The 21,973-nt window shown below is 42.1% G+C and overlaps 1 protein-coding gene across 5 annotated transcripts in view; it reads right to left on the bottom strand.

Moving 5' to 3' along the window:
- Nucleotides 1-21,973, bottom strand: part of GTF2E1 (general transcription factor IIE subunit 1) — a 54,546-nt gene that overhangs the window by 7,489 nt on the left and 25,084 nt on the right. For all 5 annotated transcript variants that reach the window (XR_008466786.1, XM_054204025.1, XM_054204006.1 and 2 more), the window contains one exon: nt 2,631-2,832. Coding sequence is in view for 4 of the 5 variants with exons in the window: in XM_054204025.1 (XP_054060000.1) it covers nt 2,631-2,832 (202 nt within the window). In the remaining variant the exon portion in view is untranslated. The remainder of the gene's footprint in view (nt 1-2,630; nt 2,833-21,973) is intronic.

Genomic DNA, 21,973 nt, shown 5'->3' with positions numbered 1-21,973 from the left:
CCAACTACTGCAAAGTCCCACACTTAGGTGGAACCATGTAGACACTTTCTACTTTCAAACCCTGGTGAGCTTTGCAAACGTGTCTCAATTTACTTCCTTGTTTGTGGAACTGCATCTTCAACAACACTGGTGGTAGGAGTCAGCAACCCCTCAAGACCTACTGCCAGAAGAGATCTTCCTGTTCAGCAACCCTTTTTCAAAGTGCGGGATTAAACACCATGGATCAGGTACCAGCAAAAGGCCAGACGCGCGAGTTGCCTTACGGGCAGCACAGAGCAGATGAAGGGAGTGCACTCTTACATCTCTCTCTGTCTCTCTCAGATCCAAGATCTGCTTTCCCCCTCTTAGGTCTAGGCTTTGCACAGCCATCCTGCAACTAGGAACTACTCAGACGGTGTCAGCTCAGTGGCCCAGATGTGGCTACATTTGCTCTGTTACCCATCAGTTGTTTTACCCTGATGTAAATCCCTTAATGAGTGGTTAGCTGCCTTTAAAGGTGACATAAATAATCCTTGACATAGCTGAGGTATGGCCCACAGAAACCACGCTGTGCAATGGGGAAACAACTTGAAATTTTCATCTCAATCCTGCCCAGACTATTAAGAAAAGGTTCCGCATAATGGGGATAACTCTTTTTGTGCTGTGTTTGAAATAAAGCACTTTTTCACTTAGCTGCTTTTAAGAGCTTCAAATTCACAGCAGACAACCCATGGTCCTTGATAGCACGACCACAGAAGATTAATTCTGCGAAGATTTTTGTTATATAAAATCATGCAATTTTGACAGAAGAAAACAGAGGGATATTATAATCCATCTGTTTCAGAAAACCACAGAGAAGGGCTTAGGTAAAAAGCAGGTTTATTTTGAAACCTGTGGGGCTAATTCATGCTCTGCCAAGATTAAGAAAATTAACGGCCTCCTAGAAAGATATAAATGACAACCTGCCTAGTTTCCCACGGCAGGTGAATGACAGTTATGCAACGTCAGTGTGGTCGCTTAGAGCTGTAACTCTTCTGAAAACACATGCAGTTGCCTGTGTCAGTGCAAAGAGATGATGCATGACCTTTTCTGCTTGTTTCAGAATCACCAAATGTCAGTTTTGTCAATGATTTCAGACACTCAAGACTCCATAAAAATGGAGGGAATAAATAACCCAGGGTTTGGCACTTTAAAAAAAAAATAATCTCACAGCAGTGCTTTCATGCAATTAGCTGCTTTGAATTAATGAGTTAATAAATAATTAAATCACAAATATACTGAAGCAAGTTGTATTCAAGTAAGCATTTAAAAAGCCGCCTATTTATTTTGTCATTCCTTGCACAGAGTAATTAATCATTTACAATGTTTTTTAAGTATTTAAGAGTCAAGTAAGTGGGTGCTGCTATTTAATCACGGGACTGCACCAGGCTTCTGCTGTGATAATTTCCTGTGCACAGAAGAGGAAGACTGAGAAATCACTCTCTTTTTGGTGGGGTTATCCCAGTTCTACTACTCAAATGGGTTTTTAAAGCAAAGTCTAGTGATTCAGCTTGGGCATAACGGCTTCAAAGACTCCCCATATCACCAAAGACATGTTGAGTGACCTTGGAAAAAATCTCCTCCCCTCGCTATATTGCTTCTGTTTTTCTATCAGAATTATGAGGAAAATTAGCTACCTTCTTGGCTAGAAAAAGACTATGAATAGAAAAGAACTTTTTATTATATTAATTAGAAACTGTCTGGCATGAATATATGAGGAACATTCTCTCTCAAGGTTAGCTTGAGAGAAAAAAAGTATCCTGCTTGCTCTCACATTAACTAAAGCCAAGCACCCCAAGGCACTGTGGGAATGCTTCCCCTCATGGTACATTCCCCCCCATCTTGTGTTTAATTATTTTTTTTTAAACACAGAGAAGTGCATCACATTTCACACAGCTGACAAAACTGACAGCTCCCCACATCTTTCTGCATTATTTAAACATCATCTGTTTTTGTACAGCTAGGAATGTTCTGAAAGAAAGTGTCACTTCCCATGGGTAAGAACATTTTAAAGAGTTTTTAAATGTAACATGGTCTCCTCCCGAAAAGGTGTGTAACAAGTAGGAGAAAATCAGAAGAAAAAAATACCCTTATTACAAGTAATGCCTCTGAACTAGAATGTTGTTACATGTGGATTTGAAGCGCAAATTGTAGAATGCAGATAGCTTAGTTTCAAAAGCTGGGTAAAAGCAAAAGGAATAGATGAAAGACAAGGGTTTGAGAGAAAGAAGACAGTGTAGATGGCACCTTCAGAGCTTTCCCAAATGGCTGCAGTTTGCATTTCTTGCATACTGGGGCAAGGGCTTGATATACATACCAGCTACAGCACAGCAAGCAGCAGGTAATTTGAGTACCCCACCCCACGGAAAACTACACGCAGGAGGCTGACAAGAAAAAAAGTCATCTGCCTTGTTTAGTAAAGAATGGTTCTTGCCCTTTGTCTCCTTATAAACCACACACTCCTTGGGGAATCTGTCAGTTGCTTGCACAGTTGGTGCTGAACAAGTCCTCAATGCAGCCAGAGGCTGCGCAAGGTTTGGGAAAGCCTCACAGAGCAGGCAAACACACTACAAGAAAGCAGCGCAGTGAGAGAAGACCAGGCCCATTCCCACCTCTGCTTCAGGGCAGGAATCTCGGTGGGTTCTGGCTCGAGGATTTCATAGGCTAAGTTAACGTCTTCTGTCTCACGAAGCAGCGCGTAGATGGGCTCAATCTGCTCATTAAATCTTGCCACGAGTGTCCTTGCATCCTTTTTGGGCATCGCCGACTCATCTTCTTCCACTTCAGTCTCACAGAAAGTACAGCGGAAAGTTCCTAAAACAAAAAAAGTTGCAAAGCATTGGAAGGAAAGCAACAGGCCCTGCTTTTTATACAGTCTTTCAAACAGCAGTGCTTTGCTGGTTTTTTAGCTTGACGCTAAAGAGCTTTTCCTCCCCTGACAATCCCTTCCCACACACAGTGTACCTGGTTATTATTTAAGCAGAAAACAAAGCAAGCATTTTGATGCCATCCAGTGATGCCCAGTTGGGTACAGTTTCTTGTTCTGAAAAGCCCAGATAGGCTGCAGTACCTCTGCTGAGACATCTCCTAATCTCACTCCCTCTTTCTTGCTGCACATTTTGAATGTCAATTACGACTGGGCTGTGATAAGAAGCTTCACAATAGACTCTTAGAAGTTCAAATACCTGTTTCAGGTGCTTGCACTGGTATCTCCCAGGCCACACGAACAGGCTAATTTCACAATGAAGCAGGGTGAAGTTTTACACTGCACCAACCACTCTGCAGTAACTGCTAGTATAACCATTTTCACTCTGCAACTAATGCAAAAAAGACGGCTTCTCCTTTTGTTTCGGGGTCAAAACATGCAAAATTGTCATTACTGCAGAGCAGCAAATGTAAAAACTTATCGCACCTAACCCCTTTATTCACTTCTTGAAATTAAGAATGGCAAGATAAGAATTGTATGAATGGCAATTAAGAATAAGCTCGTTTTTCAGACCTCATCGGGATCTATAAAAACAGGTCAATCAGGAAGGCAACTGAAATGGTTGTATGGCAATGCAGTTACAAAAAACCTACCGAACTCCTGAACAGCAGGCTTTTCAGTTTCATCGCTCCACCTGCGAGTAGGACCCTTAGGGCAGTACATGCACAGTAGGACCTTACCATATGGTCCACGATGAGAGGAGCAGCAGAGTGTAATGACTTATCCTTGCAAGTGCTGGACTGAGAATGTACCTCTGCCTCCTCAGAACACTTACATCCAGAACAATGCTCACAGGCTTCTCAATTTCTCTTGTCCCTGGGTGATTTTTTTTAAATTTATCCGTTCTGTGACACCTATACACATCTAGCATCATCCTTCAATACCATCATCCTTCAATACCCCAATGAAGAAAGGAAAAGTTCTTTTTACTAATAGGGAGCAGAAAGATAGGTTATATCAGGGAAATGATAAGCTTATGTCTAAAAATCAGTATTCAATCGGTATTGGAGCCTGCTATATCACCGATGCTATGTACAAACACAGTCGAAAGAATGGGGTTTGCCCAGGGCACACGGGCATGATGTAATGAGACAGGCAGGCAAGCCAGGGCTTCTGGTATCTTGTTTTGCTGCTTACACAGATTTGCTAGTCTTGTCACTTCATTTTTCAGTGTACCTTTTTCTCTGCCTGTAAGACAGCGATAAAAACAGACCTAACTTCTTCACTGATGGCTGTGAGGGCTAGACAATGCCTGCGCACTTCTTGGAAAACAAACAAAAGCACTGTTTATGACAGGAGGTAGATCTGTTGCCTCTCATCACAGTCTGTAGAGATGCAGTTTTCTACCTTGGAACCATCTGATGTAGCTTTTGCTCATTGTTACTCATAAATTAATGTGAGTGTGTTGTATATGTGGCCTGTAATATGTACACATTTCCTGCAATAGACTCTCTCTTTAGAAAGTTTTTCTTATCTACATGTAAAAGCTGCAGCACCCAACAACAGCAGTATGCAAAGTAAGGGATAAGTGGGTAAAGTGCTCTTCTCTCCCATCCAAGCATGAAACACTCTGCTTATTTTTTCAGGCTGTAAATATGGCCCCTACTGATTCAAGAACTATACATTATATAAGCTCTCAGCCCGGCAAAAATTGAAGCCAAAGTTTGGTCTCCTTATCCCACATCTAAGGCTATCGGCGTGACAAATTGGCAAACAAGTTGAATCAAAATAATTAGCACATCTCAGTTCCCATAATGGACTAAGTGAACAAACACAGCTTAATGAGGAAAACTCTCCTCTTTTTACACCCCCCCCCCCAAAGTCCTGTTACATGTTCCTGAGACAGCTCAGACTTTTCACGCTTCCATCTGTGAACCCCATGAGTATTTGCAAAAGATTAAGATCGTAGGGAGAATGGTTCCAATTCAGAGTACCAAAAAATCAGAAAGTAAATACAGCTCTAATGAAACGGAACTCCTAAAGCTATCATGGATTTGCTGCAACTTCCACCCCTCAGGGTTCTTAATAAGCAACAACAACAAAAAAAGTTAATAGATGAATTATGTAAAGAATCTGGGAATAAGTGAAATGACAAGCTTCCTCCATTAATATGCTGATTTTTTTTCGAGGTGATGCAGCATTTCACAAAAGGCATATGTGATTAGAGAACTGGGAAGTTGCTTTGCCATGGCAGATGGCATTTATGTGTTGCAAACCTCTTTTGTTAGACTTTAAGAGGTCACAAACTGTCACCAGAGCTTTTATGACATGGCACATCACATCAGCAGTGACACATGTTCCTTACAGATGTGAACTGCATATGACAAACATGAAGTGCAGGCCATCCAAAGGCTGAGAATGGCAATGTTCCCACTCCAACAATGTATTTCTTCCTTCAGCCCTTACACAACTGACAGTGTTCCATTCAAATACGCTGCATAAACCAGGACAAGTAGATATCCTGAAGCGAACAGACATGAGGCTTTCCTGCATTTTGGAAATGCTAATGGAGAGCGCATACATCCCCTCCTTTCCACATATGCTCAGGCACTCAACAGAGCGCTCTGGCTGCACGTTAAAAACCAGCCATCTGAAAGAGATCTCCTCATCTGCTCCCAGACTCTCCAGGGCAGATACGCTGGTAATCTGGCTCCCCAAGGCATACTAAGATTAAAGCAGCTCAGGCTCTGAAGTATAGGGCCAGAATATTTAGAGATAATTCCTAATGACTTGATTTCACTTGAGAGAAGGAAAAGGTCAACTGCCCACACGCATTGCATGCACGATGTCCAAGCGTGCATGCTGCATCTGCTATAATTAATGCATTTAACTGGCTACAGCCTCGTGAGTCTCAGCCCAGGTCCTGCTCACACCCTTCTCAAAGAGTTCAAGCCTCATCTCCATCCCAACAAGGTGTCTTTCTCCCACTCTGTCCTTTGGGATGCTGCCTCAGGCTCTCACTACTCTGATACTTACAAACTATTTTGTTTTCAACCTAAACTCATTCCCGTTCATTTCAAGCCTATGTACTGTTGAGCCAAAAACCATACCTCAGCTCAGCTAGCTTCCATCTTGCTGTTAATCCTTCAGGTATATTTATGATCTGCTGTCTTACTCATCCCTCCATTTTCATTTTGCAAGGCTCAATAAGACACACATTTTTCTTTGCCTTTTAAAACTGGCCACCCGTTCCTCCAACCATGCTATCAGCATCATTGAGCACTTTCTCCAGTTTGCTCTCATCTTTCTGCTGTAAAGCTGGAAGTATATAGAAGTGTCCAGATGAGTTTTCCCAAAAGCCCAAAGCATTAGTGCTTCTCTGATAGCCACTGAGACCTTTTAAGATCACAGTGTAACTGATCATGAAAGTGCTGCCTCAATTATCACAAGATCTAGCAACGCTCCGAGATCTTTCTTCCTCCTTTGTAGTTTCCAGTTGCTGAGCTCCACGTTTATAGGAGACACTTGCATTAGATGCTCGGTGCATGACACTGTACTTTATACTAGAATCTTTCAGCTCCTTTTTATTCCTCCAGCCTTCATCCTCACCCAATTCTTTATTCTCAACCGCATCACAAAACATTAAGCTAATTTATTTTCAAAATCTTCCACAACCTTCTTTTAGAAGTAGCATTATTCCCATTACGTGGAGAGTGAGCTAAGGCACAGATGGCACAATTTCAGAAGGAGCTGCTGATTTGAGCAGTACTTGATTTGAGATGCCTAAGAAATGCTTTCCTGAAACTTCTGTTTCACCAAAGAGCGTGCAGTATTTTCACCAATCTTCTTTCAGGCTGCAGAATCCGGTATCTCAAACAAGTTAGGTCCAACAGCTAAAGATAGCCTTTGAAAAGTTAAGCTCAAATTGACCAGTCCCACACCACAGAGACCAGTCCAACACCACAGAGAAACTAAGCTGGCCTGGAGGATCGGATCATGTTCCTGTGTCTACTTGCAGCCATTTTCTTCAAGTAATTCCCCGACTCTCACACTGCACATTTTTCCTTCTTCTTCAGCAAGCCAGACAAAAAGTGCACTATAAGCGCACAGCTCATCTCTCTCACCGAGAAAAGCGCATGTTTTGTGAGGGGGAAAAAAAAGTCACAGAGAAAATGTTACGGGATGCATAAGCAACTTTAATTTCAGCACTCTCCGAGTGCTTCATTTGATGTTAAAAAGAGAGTATTAAGACCTTGAGGAAAGGACAGGAGTTTCCTAGGTTCCTACCAACATGAAGCTGGACAAATGTCTCCCGCCATGTGACGCTGTGCCGACAGCCATATGGTTGATCTGCAGACCTGGAACCCTCAGTTCCGCACAGGCCTTCGCCATTTGATGGAATGAAATAACAGAGAAGATGACAACCTGCTAGTGCTGCGTGGATCGGCTGCAGAGGGAGCAGGATGCCTTGCCAGATTGCTTCCTGGCAACAAAAGGAGGATGACATGGAAACACCTCGGGGTCCTGGTTGAGCTTCTTGGAAGAGATGTGCTTTGTGGGAACCTGCTATCCTACCTGCTAGCCCCAAACCTGAGGTTTCCTACCCAGCTCTTCCCATCTGCTCCCACCTCAGTTCCAGGCTTTTCCCCAATCTGACAGTCCTTTTCTCCTTGCTAGCAAGTCCTGGTCTATCTAGTCCTGCTTTCTCAGCCTGGGCTTCACTCACTTCTCAGACTTTCCTGTCCATCCTTCTTTTCCAATCTCGGCCTGTCTCCGCTCCCGTGCCTCTCTGCTCTTTGATCAACTAATTCTGTTTCTAACTTTGAGCCCTGGTCATCAGATTAATTTCCTGTTTCAAGCCAGAGAGACGGAAAATCCTTTCGCAGTACAACCTGTCATTCGGAACAATATAACACAGGCAAAGGAATATGCATTTCTCCGGCCTCCTCTTCCATTTTCTCATCAGCCCATTCTTCAAAATGGCCAAACTGTTTTTTGATGAAATTTTCCAAAGCAATTTAAACTTAGTTGGATGCATAGAATAGGAAAAATTCATCATAAATTAAGTGTTTGACAGAGTTTTGAACAGAACAAAATCCACAGAGCAATTCCCACGCCTGCCCTCCAACGAATGATCCAAGCTCATGTAATGGAAATACTTAGCAACCCAAGTAATAGGCAGTGCTGTCAGTACAAATTGTAATTAACTTCCTTTCATTTCTCATTGATTTTCAAGATATAGAGGACTGTTTATGACAGCACCTACAGGCATTTCTCTCCTGAATCATTAAAGACACAAATCGTAGCCTGAGTGGCTACAACAGACCTGGATCATCAGCAACCATAACATAAACCACACTACATGATAAGGATACTCACCTACTAGAAGTAGCAACCTAAGGGGTTAAATTGAAGCAAAGAGTTGTAATGACCTTAATGAACTTAGCTAGTCACAGAGCTAATTGTTAAAACTGTTGCTTGTTAACTGGTTTAATAATAATGCAGATTAGACTGTAGGAGCTCTTGATCTTTAGTGACTCCCAGTCTTAAACAGATTAAGCTGTCCTTAGCATCTCAACGAGAAAGCAATCCAGTGTGTCGGAGTGGAAAATGTGCTCCTGCCCCACGGGAAGATGAGTCTCCTGTTGATTTTATCCGGTAGCCTTCCCTGGCCCCGTCTCTCTTTTCTCCCCATATTGCAGACCGACAGTCCGAAGTACATTTGTATTCTCATTTGACATCCAAAACCCCGGCTGTTTTAGGAAAAAAATAGAGAAACCCACCAATAAAATCCGTCTCCTGAACACCACAGCAATACCATTCTCTCTTGCAAGTATTTCAGTGTTTCTACACATGCATTAAAAGAACCAATTACAGAGCACAGTGTGTTACATAAAATGTAATGCCACATCTCATCTTTCTAAGACAGGTTTCATGGTCCGCTGGATCTCAAGCTCTAGAGGACACTCCACAGCCCAGGGCTGACTGCAGTACTCTATCTTGAAATGTGACACAGAAAGTGTATGTTTTTATATTAGTCCTGTTTGGGATAGGCTAGAACAGATGCTGTTGTCAGAGCTCCTTAGGGTACAAGAACAAACACTGGACCATGTGTAGGAAATGTTAGCATTCTGCGAAGATTTGCTAACCCCACATCTGTAATAAAACATCCAGCTTTGCCATTGAAACCCAAAATGCATCAAGCTCCATCCCAACAGTCTGAAAAGTCTTACTTTAAAATTTCTAACTATAGAGAAGATAAGGTATATTGCAACTGAGATGCGCAACATCGCATGCAGACAGTGACAGAGCAAATCCAGAACATGTGAATGGTATCTGAAAGCAGAGATCTGAAAAGTCCACAGGACGATGCTGCCCAGAGGAGGCGGTCAGTGCAGTGGCTGTAGTATGAAGCCGGGTATGCAGCATCCCTGTGAACGGCACTGCAACCAAATCGAGACACTCACCAGATGAGGCCTGAGCAGACGTGAACGTGGACTGCTAAATACAGCATCCTGCCCCCAGACCTGACAGCTCTCTTCATAATAGGCTAAGAAAATACAGCATCTCCTCTATTCCTCTCTGCCTTTCCTGAAGAGGTACTACCAGGCACATACAATTAGGATTATGGGCAGGAAGGATAGCAACAACCAATATGAAAGGCGGCCTGACGCATCCTATTATCACATCCTAAACTGAAATTTGCTAGACCTTCTTTTGTATCACAATTCTGCTTCAGATGAGTGAGGAAGCGTATGGCGCGCACATTTATAAAATGTCAAGCACATCGCTTCAGCTAGAAATGGGGCTAGGAACAAATAATGTAATACTGTTATCAGAAAAGAGATTTTAATCTCTTTATGAATTTTTCTGCAGTATCTGAATTCCTAAGAAAGTTGTGTTATCTACTGTTTACAAATGAGATCAAGACCCCAAAACGAAGAAAAATTCCTTTTAACTTTATATGCCCCAAATCTAGATCCAGTTTTTCCTAGGCACATACATATTCTAGCACAAATGCCACTGAGTCAACAGCAATGAGACTGATACTCCTCAGTATCAGACCATAAGGTTTTAAGACAGTTTTCGGTGAATTAGAGAACAAGCAAGGATCATTCACCTGCAAACAGCTTGCTTTCACTGACCTGTTCAACATGACTCCGGACTCTACGGTGGAGGCAGGAGGATAAAATACAGCATTCAACTGTCTAGCCCACATGTATAACAAGTTTGGGATGGAGACTCATATACTTGTACCCTCCAAATCAGCCTTCAAAAAAGGTTTATTCTATGAATTTATTAAGTGCAAAACCCAGTATTTGATCACACTATTCAACACCATTTCATAATGCACACCAAGATACAGCTCTGACTTTTGAGCACCTGATTTTGAGCCTTAAACATTTTTCTTGTTCAATATAGATTCAGAGTATTGAACTGCCCACCAGGTATTAAGCAGAGAGTAAACATTTCATTTGGGATTAATGTCAATCGGTTTCTTTCCAAAGCTTCTATTATTGTAATATAGATGTAGCAGACACAGCATTTAAGGGCACTTATGCAGTAGCACTATTTCTGATTCAGATGAGGTAATTCTGCCAGAAACGTGTTTAACGGGGTTCAAAACTGCAACTTGCCAACACATGAAAAACAATCAAAACAATTAGTTTAAAAAATAAAAACAAAATGGCAACTTAAAAAAAAAAAAGAAGAGAGAAAGGCATACTTTTAAACACACTACAAGATTAGCAAAAGATGAAATAAATGTATTTTATAATTGCCATTAACCAGTGCCTCACTATTACCAGAAGGAAATTTCACTTAGCCAGTGCATATGTTCATGTATTATTTATTCTCCCTGAGAGCAGTGTGTAAATGTATAAAAATTGAGGGACTGGCAGTCCTGGAAACAGAAGGTCTCTCTGTTAAGCTGCAGAGCAGATTTCACTCAGGCAGTTACATTATCCTAGCCATAATTTGGAAAAACGGTGGTGCTGGAATGTCATTACAGATGGCCAAGAACAGTGTCCAGCACTTGTTCTGGACCCTCTCAGCACAAAATGAACCCTGCTGTTAACAATAAAAGTAGGAATTGCTGAGATAAGACACCCTTGGCAACACCTTTGAATACATAAGGACAGCATTTTTCTTCCCTGAAAATCTCAAGTACTTAGGGACAGGGAAACAGAAGGTTTCAGAGGCTGGTTCCAGACTCCTCTGTTTCAGGCAATGGCAAACATTAAATACTTCCCATGCCCGAGATTCATTTGTTAAACCACACCAGCACTTCTGATTTGCTGGAACAGATCTATTCCTCCATGTTCACTGTCACTACTGAATCCCTTTAGTAGCATACAACAAATTCCCCGAGGAGAGAGATTTACAGCTCTGGCACACCTACTCTGCTACTTGTAGTCAAAAAGAGCTTCAAATTCAATAGATGGTGGCTCAGAAATGCCAACAACTGAAACCCTTTACTTTCAAATTCTTTTCAGAGTTAATGAGTGGCAAGAAAAATTCCCTACTGCATGAGCTTCCTCCAAAAGCTACTAGGGCCGCCAACAGAGAACAATATAGATTAATAAAAAAATTTAAAAATGTCATTTTCTCCTCATTATAACAAACTCCGGTTGAAAAGAAGGGTACCAAGGGAACATGCCATGAATGCGGAGACTTTGCATTTCATGCAAATCTGCTCATGTACACACAAGAAATCTATTTAAGAACAAAGAGCAAGAACGAAATCCTTAAACCATTGTCCCAAGGCAGTATTTGAAAGGCTAACGGGGCGAATGTCAGAAGCATGCGTTTCCATACCAGTGCTTCAAGCAGTGGTGGGCCTTGGGATGGCAGCAAGAAAGAGGAAGCATAACAGTGAGCTCCAAGATGTTGTTTCCAGCCTTATTTTCAATGTCATCACACGATGGGCCAACACCAGGAGGACAAGCTGCTCTTCAGTCTGCTTTCCGCCTTTTGTTTTCCGTGAGCCTCTGGAGACCCTTCACAATGAACGAAGCAGGTTTTTCAGATGCTGGTTACTTAAGAACAAAGACAGTCTATTATCAGAATAGATGTCATTTTACCCTCCTTCCTGAAGATCTGGAAAAGCTCATGGGCAACACTTGCCAGCAATTTACTGGTGGAAGAGATCGTGCTCCTAGCCTGCAGTTTTTGAAAGTGCCCTGGCACTGCAAAAACACACAACAGTACGTGATAAGAATGAGCACTGCTCTCTAGTTGACTTTCTGTGATTCACTTTTTGCTGGGAATACAAAAGATGATGCAAGCAAGCATTTCCTATTCAACTAACTTGTATTCTCAGCTATAGAAAAGGTAACAGATCCCCTTCTGAGACCTGTGCGCATATCCCACACAGAAAGAAGTCCCACCTTTTAACTGCTGCCTTACACAGTATTTTTAGAAATCTGATTCTTTTCATATTTCTCACATCTTATCACATGAAACCTCACTGCCATCAAGAAAATTGGAATATCTGTGTATTCTTTTTTATACCTTTAGATATTCTTCTGGATAGTCATGCTACCCTCGTTCCCTTTCCTTCTTAATGCTACTCTCAAAGGAAATATCTTTTCCCCTTTCCTTGTGAAAACTGGGAATGCCAAATGAGATACCCCAAACTGGTCCAAGTAATGCTGCATGAACGGCCACCTCTTATGGCCAGGAAAGGATGACAGCCAAGCCAGATCCCACCTGTAGGACCCCCTGTATATAGTACAGTGCTCAGCGTTGTGGCCAGACCCAGGAGAAGGGAATGAAGGTTAGTCCAAAGAAGTGCAATGGCAAAGCTTCCTCCAAAGACCATGCACTCAGTGCCTGCCTGCCCTTCTTCCCTGCCCTTCTTCCCTCTCCGGAGCCATTAGAGCAATGGGAGCAGCACTGAAAGCTTGGGCAGTGCTCCACGGCCGAGGCAGTGGCTGGATGGAAGGATCCTATTTTCTCATTAAATAAAAGAGAGAGCAAATGGAAAGAGAAGTTCCTTGGGACTAAGCTGAGCTCCAAACTGCAGGATGGTGCCAGAATTGCCATGGAGAGAAAAAAGTTGGCAGTTTCTAAGTGAAAGAATTGCACAGATGCCAGGAGGTAACCTGGAGCACAAAGGGAAGCTAACACAGGCCAGGCCTACAAAAACGTTAGAAAAAGAAATTAGGGGGGGAAAATAGGGCACCAGGCGAAATATGCAGGAGAAATTGCTGAGGCTGCTCAAATGCTGGCCCATGATGCCAAGCAGGATCTCTCATGAAGCCAGGACTGAGGTCTGGGTGGCTATTTCCCACACTGCCTTAGAGAAAGATGCAATGGGGGGGTGTGCGCGTGATCTTTTACCTTCCCAGAGAATGATTTTATCTATCCCTTTCCTTTTGATTCATGCAATAGGAACCACATGGGCTTATAGAGGTGAGAGGGACAAAACAATAGCATGGCCTAGTGAGACAGCCACAAGTGCCATGAGCACCTGTTAAAAAACAAGATTTCTGCTAAAAACTCTTCAAAGACCAAATTCCCAGCGCTCTCACCTTCACTACCTGCTTGGAAAGGAGGTGCTGTTTTCAATTATTGCTCTTTAAAGAGGAAAAAGATTTTCTACTGCTAAGGGCAATTTTTGCCTTCTGCACTGATCTGGCTGTTCACAGGTTTCATGCTAAAATTGAGCAACGCTCACCAATAGCACCTCTGCACTGCAGGGTTTGTACATATCCCCGTCTTACCAGCATCCAACCACTTAAAAAGATTTAAAGAGCAAGCCATCCCATGTGCATACAACTGTCTTTAAACCACCCAGCAACTTGCAGGCCAAAAAAGCAGGTTGGAAGGGCAAGGACAATGAAATAAAATGGTTCTGAGGTTATTTCAGTTATTAAAAAGTAAGACAGACAGGACATTTCAGGCACTAGGGATGCAAAATACTAAGAATCTGGCCCTCCTGCAGTGGTACACAGGTGAATTGATCAGAAACAAAGACAGGAAGACTAGTTTTGCAGTTCAGTCTGACCTATACATAACAAGAAATAAGACAGTGAAGTAATATATTTCCATTCTCATCATTTGCAACACCAGCAAAAGAAAAGGACTTGTTAATATCAGGAGTGTTTTAACAGTGTTTCTGACCTAAAGACTGCTGCTGCCGCAGATAACCTGCTAGTGATTTGCTGTCTCACTCATGAACTGTTAAAAAGAAGTATTAATAAAGCTTATAGTAACGCCAGACCAAACAATAAAAAGCCTCCTTGACGTCTGCAAATTTTGAGTGTCCAGAGGGACCACCTCTCTTCATGTTATTCTATCTTATTTCTGCTTTAAGTTCATTTCTTCTTACTGCTAACAATTCAAATTAGATCACCTGAAAAATAAGAGCTGAAGAAGCTTAATTCAGCCTTGCCTCGTCTTCCACTCACTGTTACATACAAGACAGAGCCCTCAGATTAGTTTGCACAGGAAATACCTCTTTAACAACCTAAAACAGCACTACCATTTAAAAAGAAAGTACAAAAGAAAAAAGTGGTTAAAAATGTAAGGAAATGGCAAATTTCATCCCATCTTTTGTATTTTATAATGTACGTTTGTGAAGAATGTGCTATTTAAGTTAGGCTGTATATACCTGACAGTCTTAGATAAAAAGTATCACTTGAAATACCTTCTGAAACAGAACCATGGGTTTTTTCCCATAAATTACACCCTAGCAAAATGTATCTTTGGAGAACAGACTGGATGCACCTGGAGTACTGTGTCCAGTTCTGGGCTCCCCAGTTTAAGAAGGACAGGGAACTGCTGGAGAGGGTGCAGCAAAGGGCTACCAAGATGATTAGGGGAGCTGAACACCTCTCTTATGAGGAAAGGCTGAGGGATTTGGGTCTCTTCAGTCTGGAAAAAAGATGGCTGAGGGGGGACCTTATCAACACTTATAAACACTTAAAGGGTGGGTGTCAGGAGGATGGGGCCAGGCTCTTTTCAGTGGTGCCCGGGGACAGGACAAGAGGTATTGGGCACAAACCTGAGCATAGGAAATTCCACCTAAACATGAGGAGGAACTTCTTTACTTGGAGGATGGCAGAGCACTGGAACAGGCTGCCCAGAGAGGTGGGGGAGCCTCTGTCTCTGGAGACATTCGAAACCCGCCTGGACGCGTTCCTGTGCAACCTGCTCTAAGACGACCCTGCTCTGGCAGGGTGGGTTGGACTAGATGATCTCCAGAGGTGCCTTCCAACCCTATGGTCCTATGATGTACACTGAAAGGAGATGCCATGACATGCAGCCTGGACAATGGAAGCTGACGACACAAAATAAGAAATTTAGTTTAACAAATGTTACTAGGCTAACAAAATAGACTGACGGGTTATCTAAGTGGACTAAGTGATCAAAATTTACTGTTGATTTCCATTACAAAAACAATAACCAAAAATGTACTCTTTATTTCTTATTTTGATCAAACAAAACATCTGGTAATTCTTCCATCATTTCATTAACCTCTTTAGTCAAACAGGAAAAAAAAAAAAAAGAAAGATAATATGGATAAACTACCCTTCAGATGGCTAAAGCATCAAAACTCTGGAGTTGTACCTCTGATGCTGCCTTTCAGCTCAACGGGTCGAGCCAGCTTTCGCCTAGTCTGTTCTGAGTCTGTACAGAGAATTAATGTTTGTGAAGTGTTTTGAGCACAGCAAGCGTGAACTCCTTTCCTCTGACACAGGCCACAAATCTAAACCAGAAGCATCCATGGACAATGTTTCATACTATCCATATAGACAGTGCTCGTAAAGGTCCTATAAACCACTTAAATATTTTTATTTCTGATGATCTACAATTGCACCGAGACAAAAGCAAAAAGAAAGCAACGAAGCTTTCCCACTTGATATTTAGGAGCCAGGCCCACCTGCAGATATATGAAAGAGTATGAGTACATTAAAAAAACCCAAACCCCAAATGCTAAAAACATGCCTGTTTTCCTTTTTATATAGTCTTTTCTCCATAAGAAACTTCTCCTATCTCAAAAATCAAGTGCTTCTCTGACAACTCATTTTACAGAGCTGCTTCTCTCCTCTTCTTTCCCTTTTCCCAGGGGGAGCAGTGGCTTCACTGATCATGTGCCACAACAGCTCCTGATTAATTCTGATAGACAACCAGCAGTTAGCTGGCACATCATCATCATCGCCCTAGGATGAACAATAATCTGCCTCGCCATCTGCTCCCAAATTTATTTTTAACCAGCCATCGCTCCCTCCAGTGTGGTGAGCATGGCAGGAACGGCACCCTTTCCCCTGGGAAAGTGCTGTGCTGTGAGATGGTAGCAGGGGGCAAGGGGAGAAAGTCCAGTGTTGCACCCCTGAGCATCACAGTGGATAGGAAACAGATGGATAAACGCAGAGTCAGAGGAAAGAAAAATTGCTGCTTCTCCATAGGGGCAGGCAACTTGCCTGTTCTCCTCCAGCAGCCAGGGAATACCTGCTGGTTTTTCGGTTCTTTGGGAAGGTTTGATAATGTTAAATGGTCCAAGAAGCTAGCAGAAGTAGGGGGAGGTCACGTAAATCGACCATTTATTGATGGGAATATGCATCCCCGCTTTTACCGAGGCCTGTGCAAAATCTCAAAAAAAAAAGCTTTTTTGATCACTTTTGTTCATCTGTGAAAGTGAAAACTGTACAACGTTCACAGACTGACACTGCCCCAAGTGAGGTGTGCTGTTGTGCCAGGTAGTCTCAACCTATGACATCCCTTGTGTAGCGTGGACTTGATTAACTTCCTTTGAAGAGGAGCACCAAGGTGTTACATCAGCACGGGAAACTAGCCGGGGGCTGTGGGAAGGGCAGGACCACAGCCTTGATAAAGTGGTAAAGCAGTGGGGAGGTTCATTTTGTAACTGCATGACCCTGCTCGCTGTCTTCACACTCACTTTCAGGTACAGTAGTACAGTCCAGGAGGTGACAATTACAGTGTCACTGTGGCTATGCCACTGCTGAGAAGTGCCACTGTCACCAGCAAACTACTGCAGGTGGATGACAACGTATTTGGAAACTGACATCACATTGTAATACAGACTTAGAAAGAAATCAGGTGGAGCCTAAAGCTTTGTACAGCTGGTGAAATGAACTATACATCTTTGGTATACCGTCAGCAAGATCTGATGATTGCCCCGCAAAAAAGAGGGAACTGTTGAAAGCAGACTTTGGGATATGAACAAGGATTGTCAAACTCTCAGTAGGAAAAACAGAGGGCAAAAAAGAGCAGCTCTGAGGGATGTGAGAAAGAGTAGAAACATAAAGGGACCTTAGAAGGTCTCCAGTCCAGCCTTCTGTTCAAATCAGGACAATTAGACCTGGCTGCTCATGACTTTATCCAATCGCATCTTGAAACCTTCAAGGGTGGAGGCTGCACAACTGTGCTGGGCAACCTGCTGCACTTGCTCGGCCATCCTCATGGTGAAAAGATCTCATATCAGGTTGGAACCTCTCACTTTAAAATTATTATTATGAAATTCAGTAGAGATGGCTAGAGAATACTGCACTTGAGGTTTTGTGGGGTTTTTTGTTTTGTTTTCTTTTCTTTTTTTAAAAAGGTGTGGGTGGGCCAGGGGGGCCAGAAGGGGAGAATTGTTTCAGCAGCACACTGAAAAAAATCCTCATGTTTATAGCAGAGGAAAAAGCCAAAAAACAACAGTGTTGTGCTGCAAAAAAAAAGTAAAACTGTCTGTTATGTAAATTAATAACTATGTCATGCAAAGCATGAGACAATAATATGTTATCCTGCTTTATTCTGCCCTGTGAATATCTCTGCTGATAACCAGGTGCGGCTTCAGATTGCATACTTGAAGGAGTCCAACTGTAACAACTCCAAAGGAACAAAATGACACAGCTTAACACATGTTTCATTAGGGAAAAACTGGAAAGACAGACTTGTTTAGTTTTAGGAAGGTGGTGGTAGGGAACAGCAAATTTTGGATATTTAGTATGTTACAGTAATGAACATGGTGACAAACTGTTCTTCAGTTTCACACATACACACAAAAGATTACTCACAGCTTTAATTTGGGGTAAAAAACCCTTTAGGTTAGGGTAGTAAGAAAAACTGAGGATAAAAAGCCTGGAATGTACTAGCTATGGAGGTTAAATTTGTCCTGCTTCAGAATAGGATATCTCTCCTAGCATGCCCTGTATCCGAAAACAGCCTTCAGCATATTCTGAAATGCAGATACTTTTATTGTGTACTCATTCCCAACTTTGTACCTACTTTCAAAGCAGAAACAAACATAACATTTTTAAAGCTGCAAACAAACATAAAATTGACAACCTGGTATGAAAAATTCAGACAGAACTCCCCTCCCACCACTGAGGGCTGTTTAATAAATTAGATCGCTAACAGCAGCTTTCCTTGGAAAATTCTGTTGCATATCATCATTCTGGTTCACAAACAAATGCTTTATCTCTTGTTTTAGGCTTTCTTCTGTACATTTTAATCAACAGATTGCCAATTTTAGGATACCGTTTTCTACTATGCTTATGCTGAAACCCAGTAAACCAGGTTGACAGTAATTGAAGGGTGCCAAACGGCACACCACCTCCGGAGCCCTGTACTCCTTACTGAAACTAACCCATGAAAACAGTGTCCAGAGAGAACTGGTTCAATATGCAAACTCTGTGCAGCAGTGCGCCATACAGACAGAAAACCTGGCCTTTTTAGAAGATACTGGAATCACGGCAAATGATTGGGTCAGCTGCCCTTTGGCAAGCAGAGCGGTCATTTGAGAGCTGTGAGATACACCTTTCCCTCGCTGCAGGACGGAACAACGCAGGCTGCCCCACCTGAAGGGCTGGGTACTTTAGCGAGCTGAACCAGGAGGCTACTGCACACAGAACAGTTTGCCTGAGTAGCAGCAGGTCTGTGCCGTGCTGTACATAGCACTTGGCCTTCAGGCCCGAGCTGCACATATACCCTGGCCGCAGGATACGCTCGGCCTGTTAATCCTACCAGAGGATGTCTGTAAGGCAGCCCTCACTCTGGCAACTACATCACCACATCTTTATCTTGAAGTGAAGCAACACGCTCTCATGCAGACGTTCTTTTGCTCAACAGCAGAAATTATTACAAACATTCTCTTCTAAGAAACTCCTTTAAGAACGGTGAAGACCACCACGCCAGCAAACCTCTCCGTGGATGGGGTTCTGCACATTACGACATGCCCTCACTGCAGGTCTGTCCAATGATGAACAACATGGGATTCCCAGCATCGGAAAGGATGTAAGATTATCCATTCTTCTTTTCCTTCTTGTTAGTTCCAATAAGTGCTATTTTAACCTGTACCCCACAGAGTCTGAGTGCCTTTCTTACTGGGATCATAGCAAACACTTGGACCAGTGCCTTACACGTATGACTGACACAGACCATCTGCTAACCCATTTTAGTGAAAGTCACGGCAATGTTTTTCACTTCAACACGGTAGTTCGTGTCTGACTTGGCACTGAACATCTCATGGTGCTCTTGTCCTGTTTTCCCAGTCTCCAACACCTGCAGGCTGAAAGAAGAGTGTAAAATTGCAGGTTGATTCCTATGAGAAATTCTTGATCCTCACATTCTTTTCTATTGCTCCTAGCACGCTCGCTTACAAGGTATGCTGTAAGACACACACTCACCCTTTGGAGACTCTGGATAGAGTGAACTTGCTGATTTGAAAGTGGGCTGGAAGAGAGCTTAATTCTGCCTGAATTCATCTAACTGGTCACCACTAAAAAAAACCCAGACCAGTAACATTCTTGATCCTTCCCACTTAAAACCAGGCACAAACATAGGGGCTACTAGTCCACAGGGATCCCTGCACTGGCAGCAGAGAGAAAGAAGCTCCGTTACAGATCATTTCTGCCTCTGATGTCCACGTCTGGCCTGTAAATGCTTTAAGTTAGGAGAGATGAATACCTTGTCTGGTATCAATGCCCATGTCTGGGAGGAATCTCTCTCCCCCCTCTCCCGTTTATCCAGTTGTATTATTGGAGCATTTTCTAAGGTCCTGCAAATACGTTTTTAAACAAAGCCAGTGTCGAGCCTAATTTTGGCTTCCTTACAAAGTCTTCAAAAGAGCTGAAAAGTTACCCACATCAGTTTCCTGAGCTGCATTTTATTTTCATTTTAGCAGTATTAACTAAAGAAGAGTGCCACCTGACACTTGATATTTTGCAGCACAGACAGATGAAAGGTTTTACAGTTTCAAACTGTGACTTGAGAAAGAAAATAACAATACCCCAGCCTTTCAGGTTTTCTCTGAGGATGAGAGTTTGGAAGTCTGAACTCAGAGACTCCTCCTAGGTTTGTCACCAAATTATTTCCAATTAGGAACATATCATAGACCTAACTTCATATATGTACATAGCTTTACATATGTATATAACTCCACAAGACCTCACTGCAACACTGTCAGTTATCACCATTAGACAAGAACATTATTCATGCAATTATTAGTTCTTTTTAATAATAATTTTGTGGCCAGTAAGTGCCAGCATATTTTAATATTATACATGAAAATACAGTTTAGTGCAAGTGTACACTGTCTGATACAGCATACGAGGCAGTAAACTCAAAAACAATACATTGCATTTCTTTTGAGAAGAAAGGGCATTTCCATATTGTCAGATGCATATGTACAGAAGTAAGAAATTTAGCTGCAGATCTACCTTAACATTGCTAATTTACTGATGTTTGAGTATCAGCTATCCACTCTTCAATCAAAGCCAGAAAGCTCCAGTACTGTTCTGTTTACATCTTTCACGTCCATCGCTGCAGTGACTTCTAGAGTCCAATATCAATGAATTTTTGTCTCTGCTCTGCCTTGCCTCCTGGAATGTATACATTTTTGAAAAATCTAACAGAAACTGTATTCTGAGCACTTCTCTAGTCTTCTATTAAATATAGTTTTTACAGCGCAAGTTTCCATCAGAGATTTCTCTTCCCACTCAGATCAAGGGTCTTTCCTTATTTACACAATCCAAGATCCTCTCTGTCACTTTTGCATCAGCTTTCCTTTTAACAAAAAACTATGACTTTCCTAAATACTTTCAAACTAATTTTGCCTTATTCACAACAATCTAGGGAATGAAGCAACTTGCTCTGGTTCCATTTGAACACACAGAGACCAAGGGATGTTTTGCCTTAGAGCTACGACTAGATGAGGTGAACAGAGAATAAAAACAAAAACAAAACCCCAAACCACATAACCTTGCTCTGCAGGCACCTGCACCGATCACTTGCTGCATGAAGAAAAGTTGAGCTTTTAACAGGAAGTGGGCGCAAACGCAATCACTTGTTACCACTGCAATCCCAAACCAGAATACTCCCAATTCTCCTTGGGCACAAGATGAAGAACAGCACTACAAAGTTAGTGGCATCCTCTTCTGTGTGCTCCAAGGACTACCTTTCAGCTAGTTCAACATTTAAAAGTCACAGCTATCCCCATTTAATCCGTTCATTGTCGGCCCAATACCCAGCCAAAGAGATTCACAAAAACACTGTGATACAGGTCAAAGATGCAAGAGAAAACTCTTTCCATTTCACAACAAAGTATTCAGTATTTATAAAGGATTTACTTCAGGGTCAAGGAAAGCCAGACAAAAGATTTTGGTGGAAGCAAGAAGAAACATTCAGGTTTTTGACAAAAGCGGTCAGCAAGAGATTAAGGTACTTTATTAAAATCCATGCAAGTCTTCTAAAGAGCACAGAACACTGTCTTTCAAATTCATAAACAAATCCAGAGCCTGATTTAACCCGTAAATAACAAAATGATAATGCTCTGGACTAAAAATAAAATAAAATAAAATCCAAGACAAAGATCCTGACACTGGGCAAGGGACTGGAAGTTATCTTTGGAAGGGAAGAAATTTGAAGCCCCAGATCATTGGTCTCCTAACTTTTTTGATTGCACATCCCATCAGTAAAAAATTTTTTGAGCACACACCCTCAATACAAGGATATTAACTTATAAATTAAATACTTGTACTACTGTACTAAAATATTATGTACATTATAAAACATTCA

The sequence above is a fragment of the Rissa tridactyla genome, chromosome 1 (genome assembly GCF_028500815.1).
Source record: "Rissa tridactyla isolate bRisTri1 chromosome 1, bRisTri1.patW.cur.20221130, whole genome shotgun sequence".
NCBI classification, from domain to species: domain Eukaryota; kingdom Metazoa; phylum Chordata; class Aves; order Charadriiformes; family Laridae; genus Rissa; species Rissa tridactyla.
The sequence above is the reverse complement of the archived record's forward strand: the minus strand, read 5'-3'. Positions and strand labels throughout refer to the sequence as shown.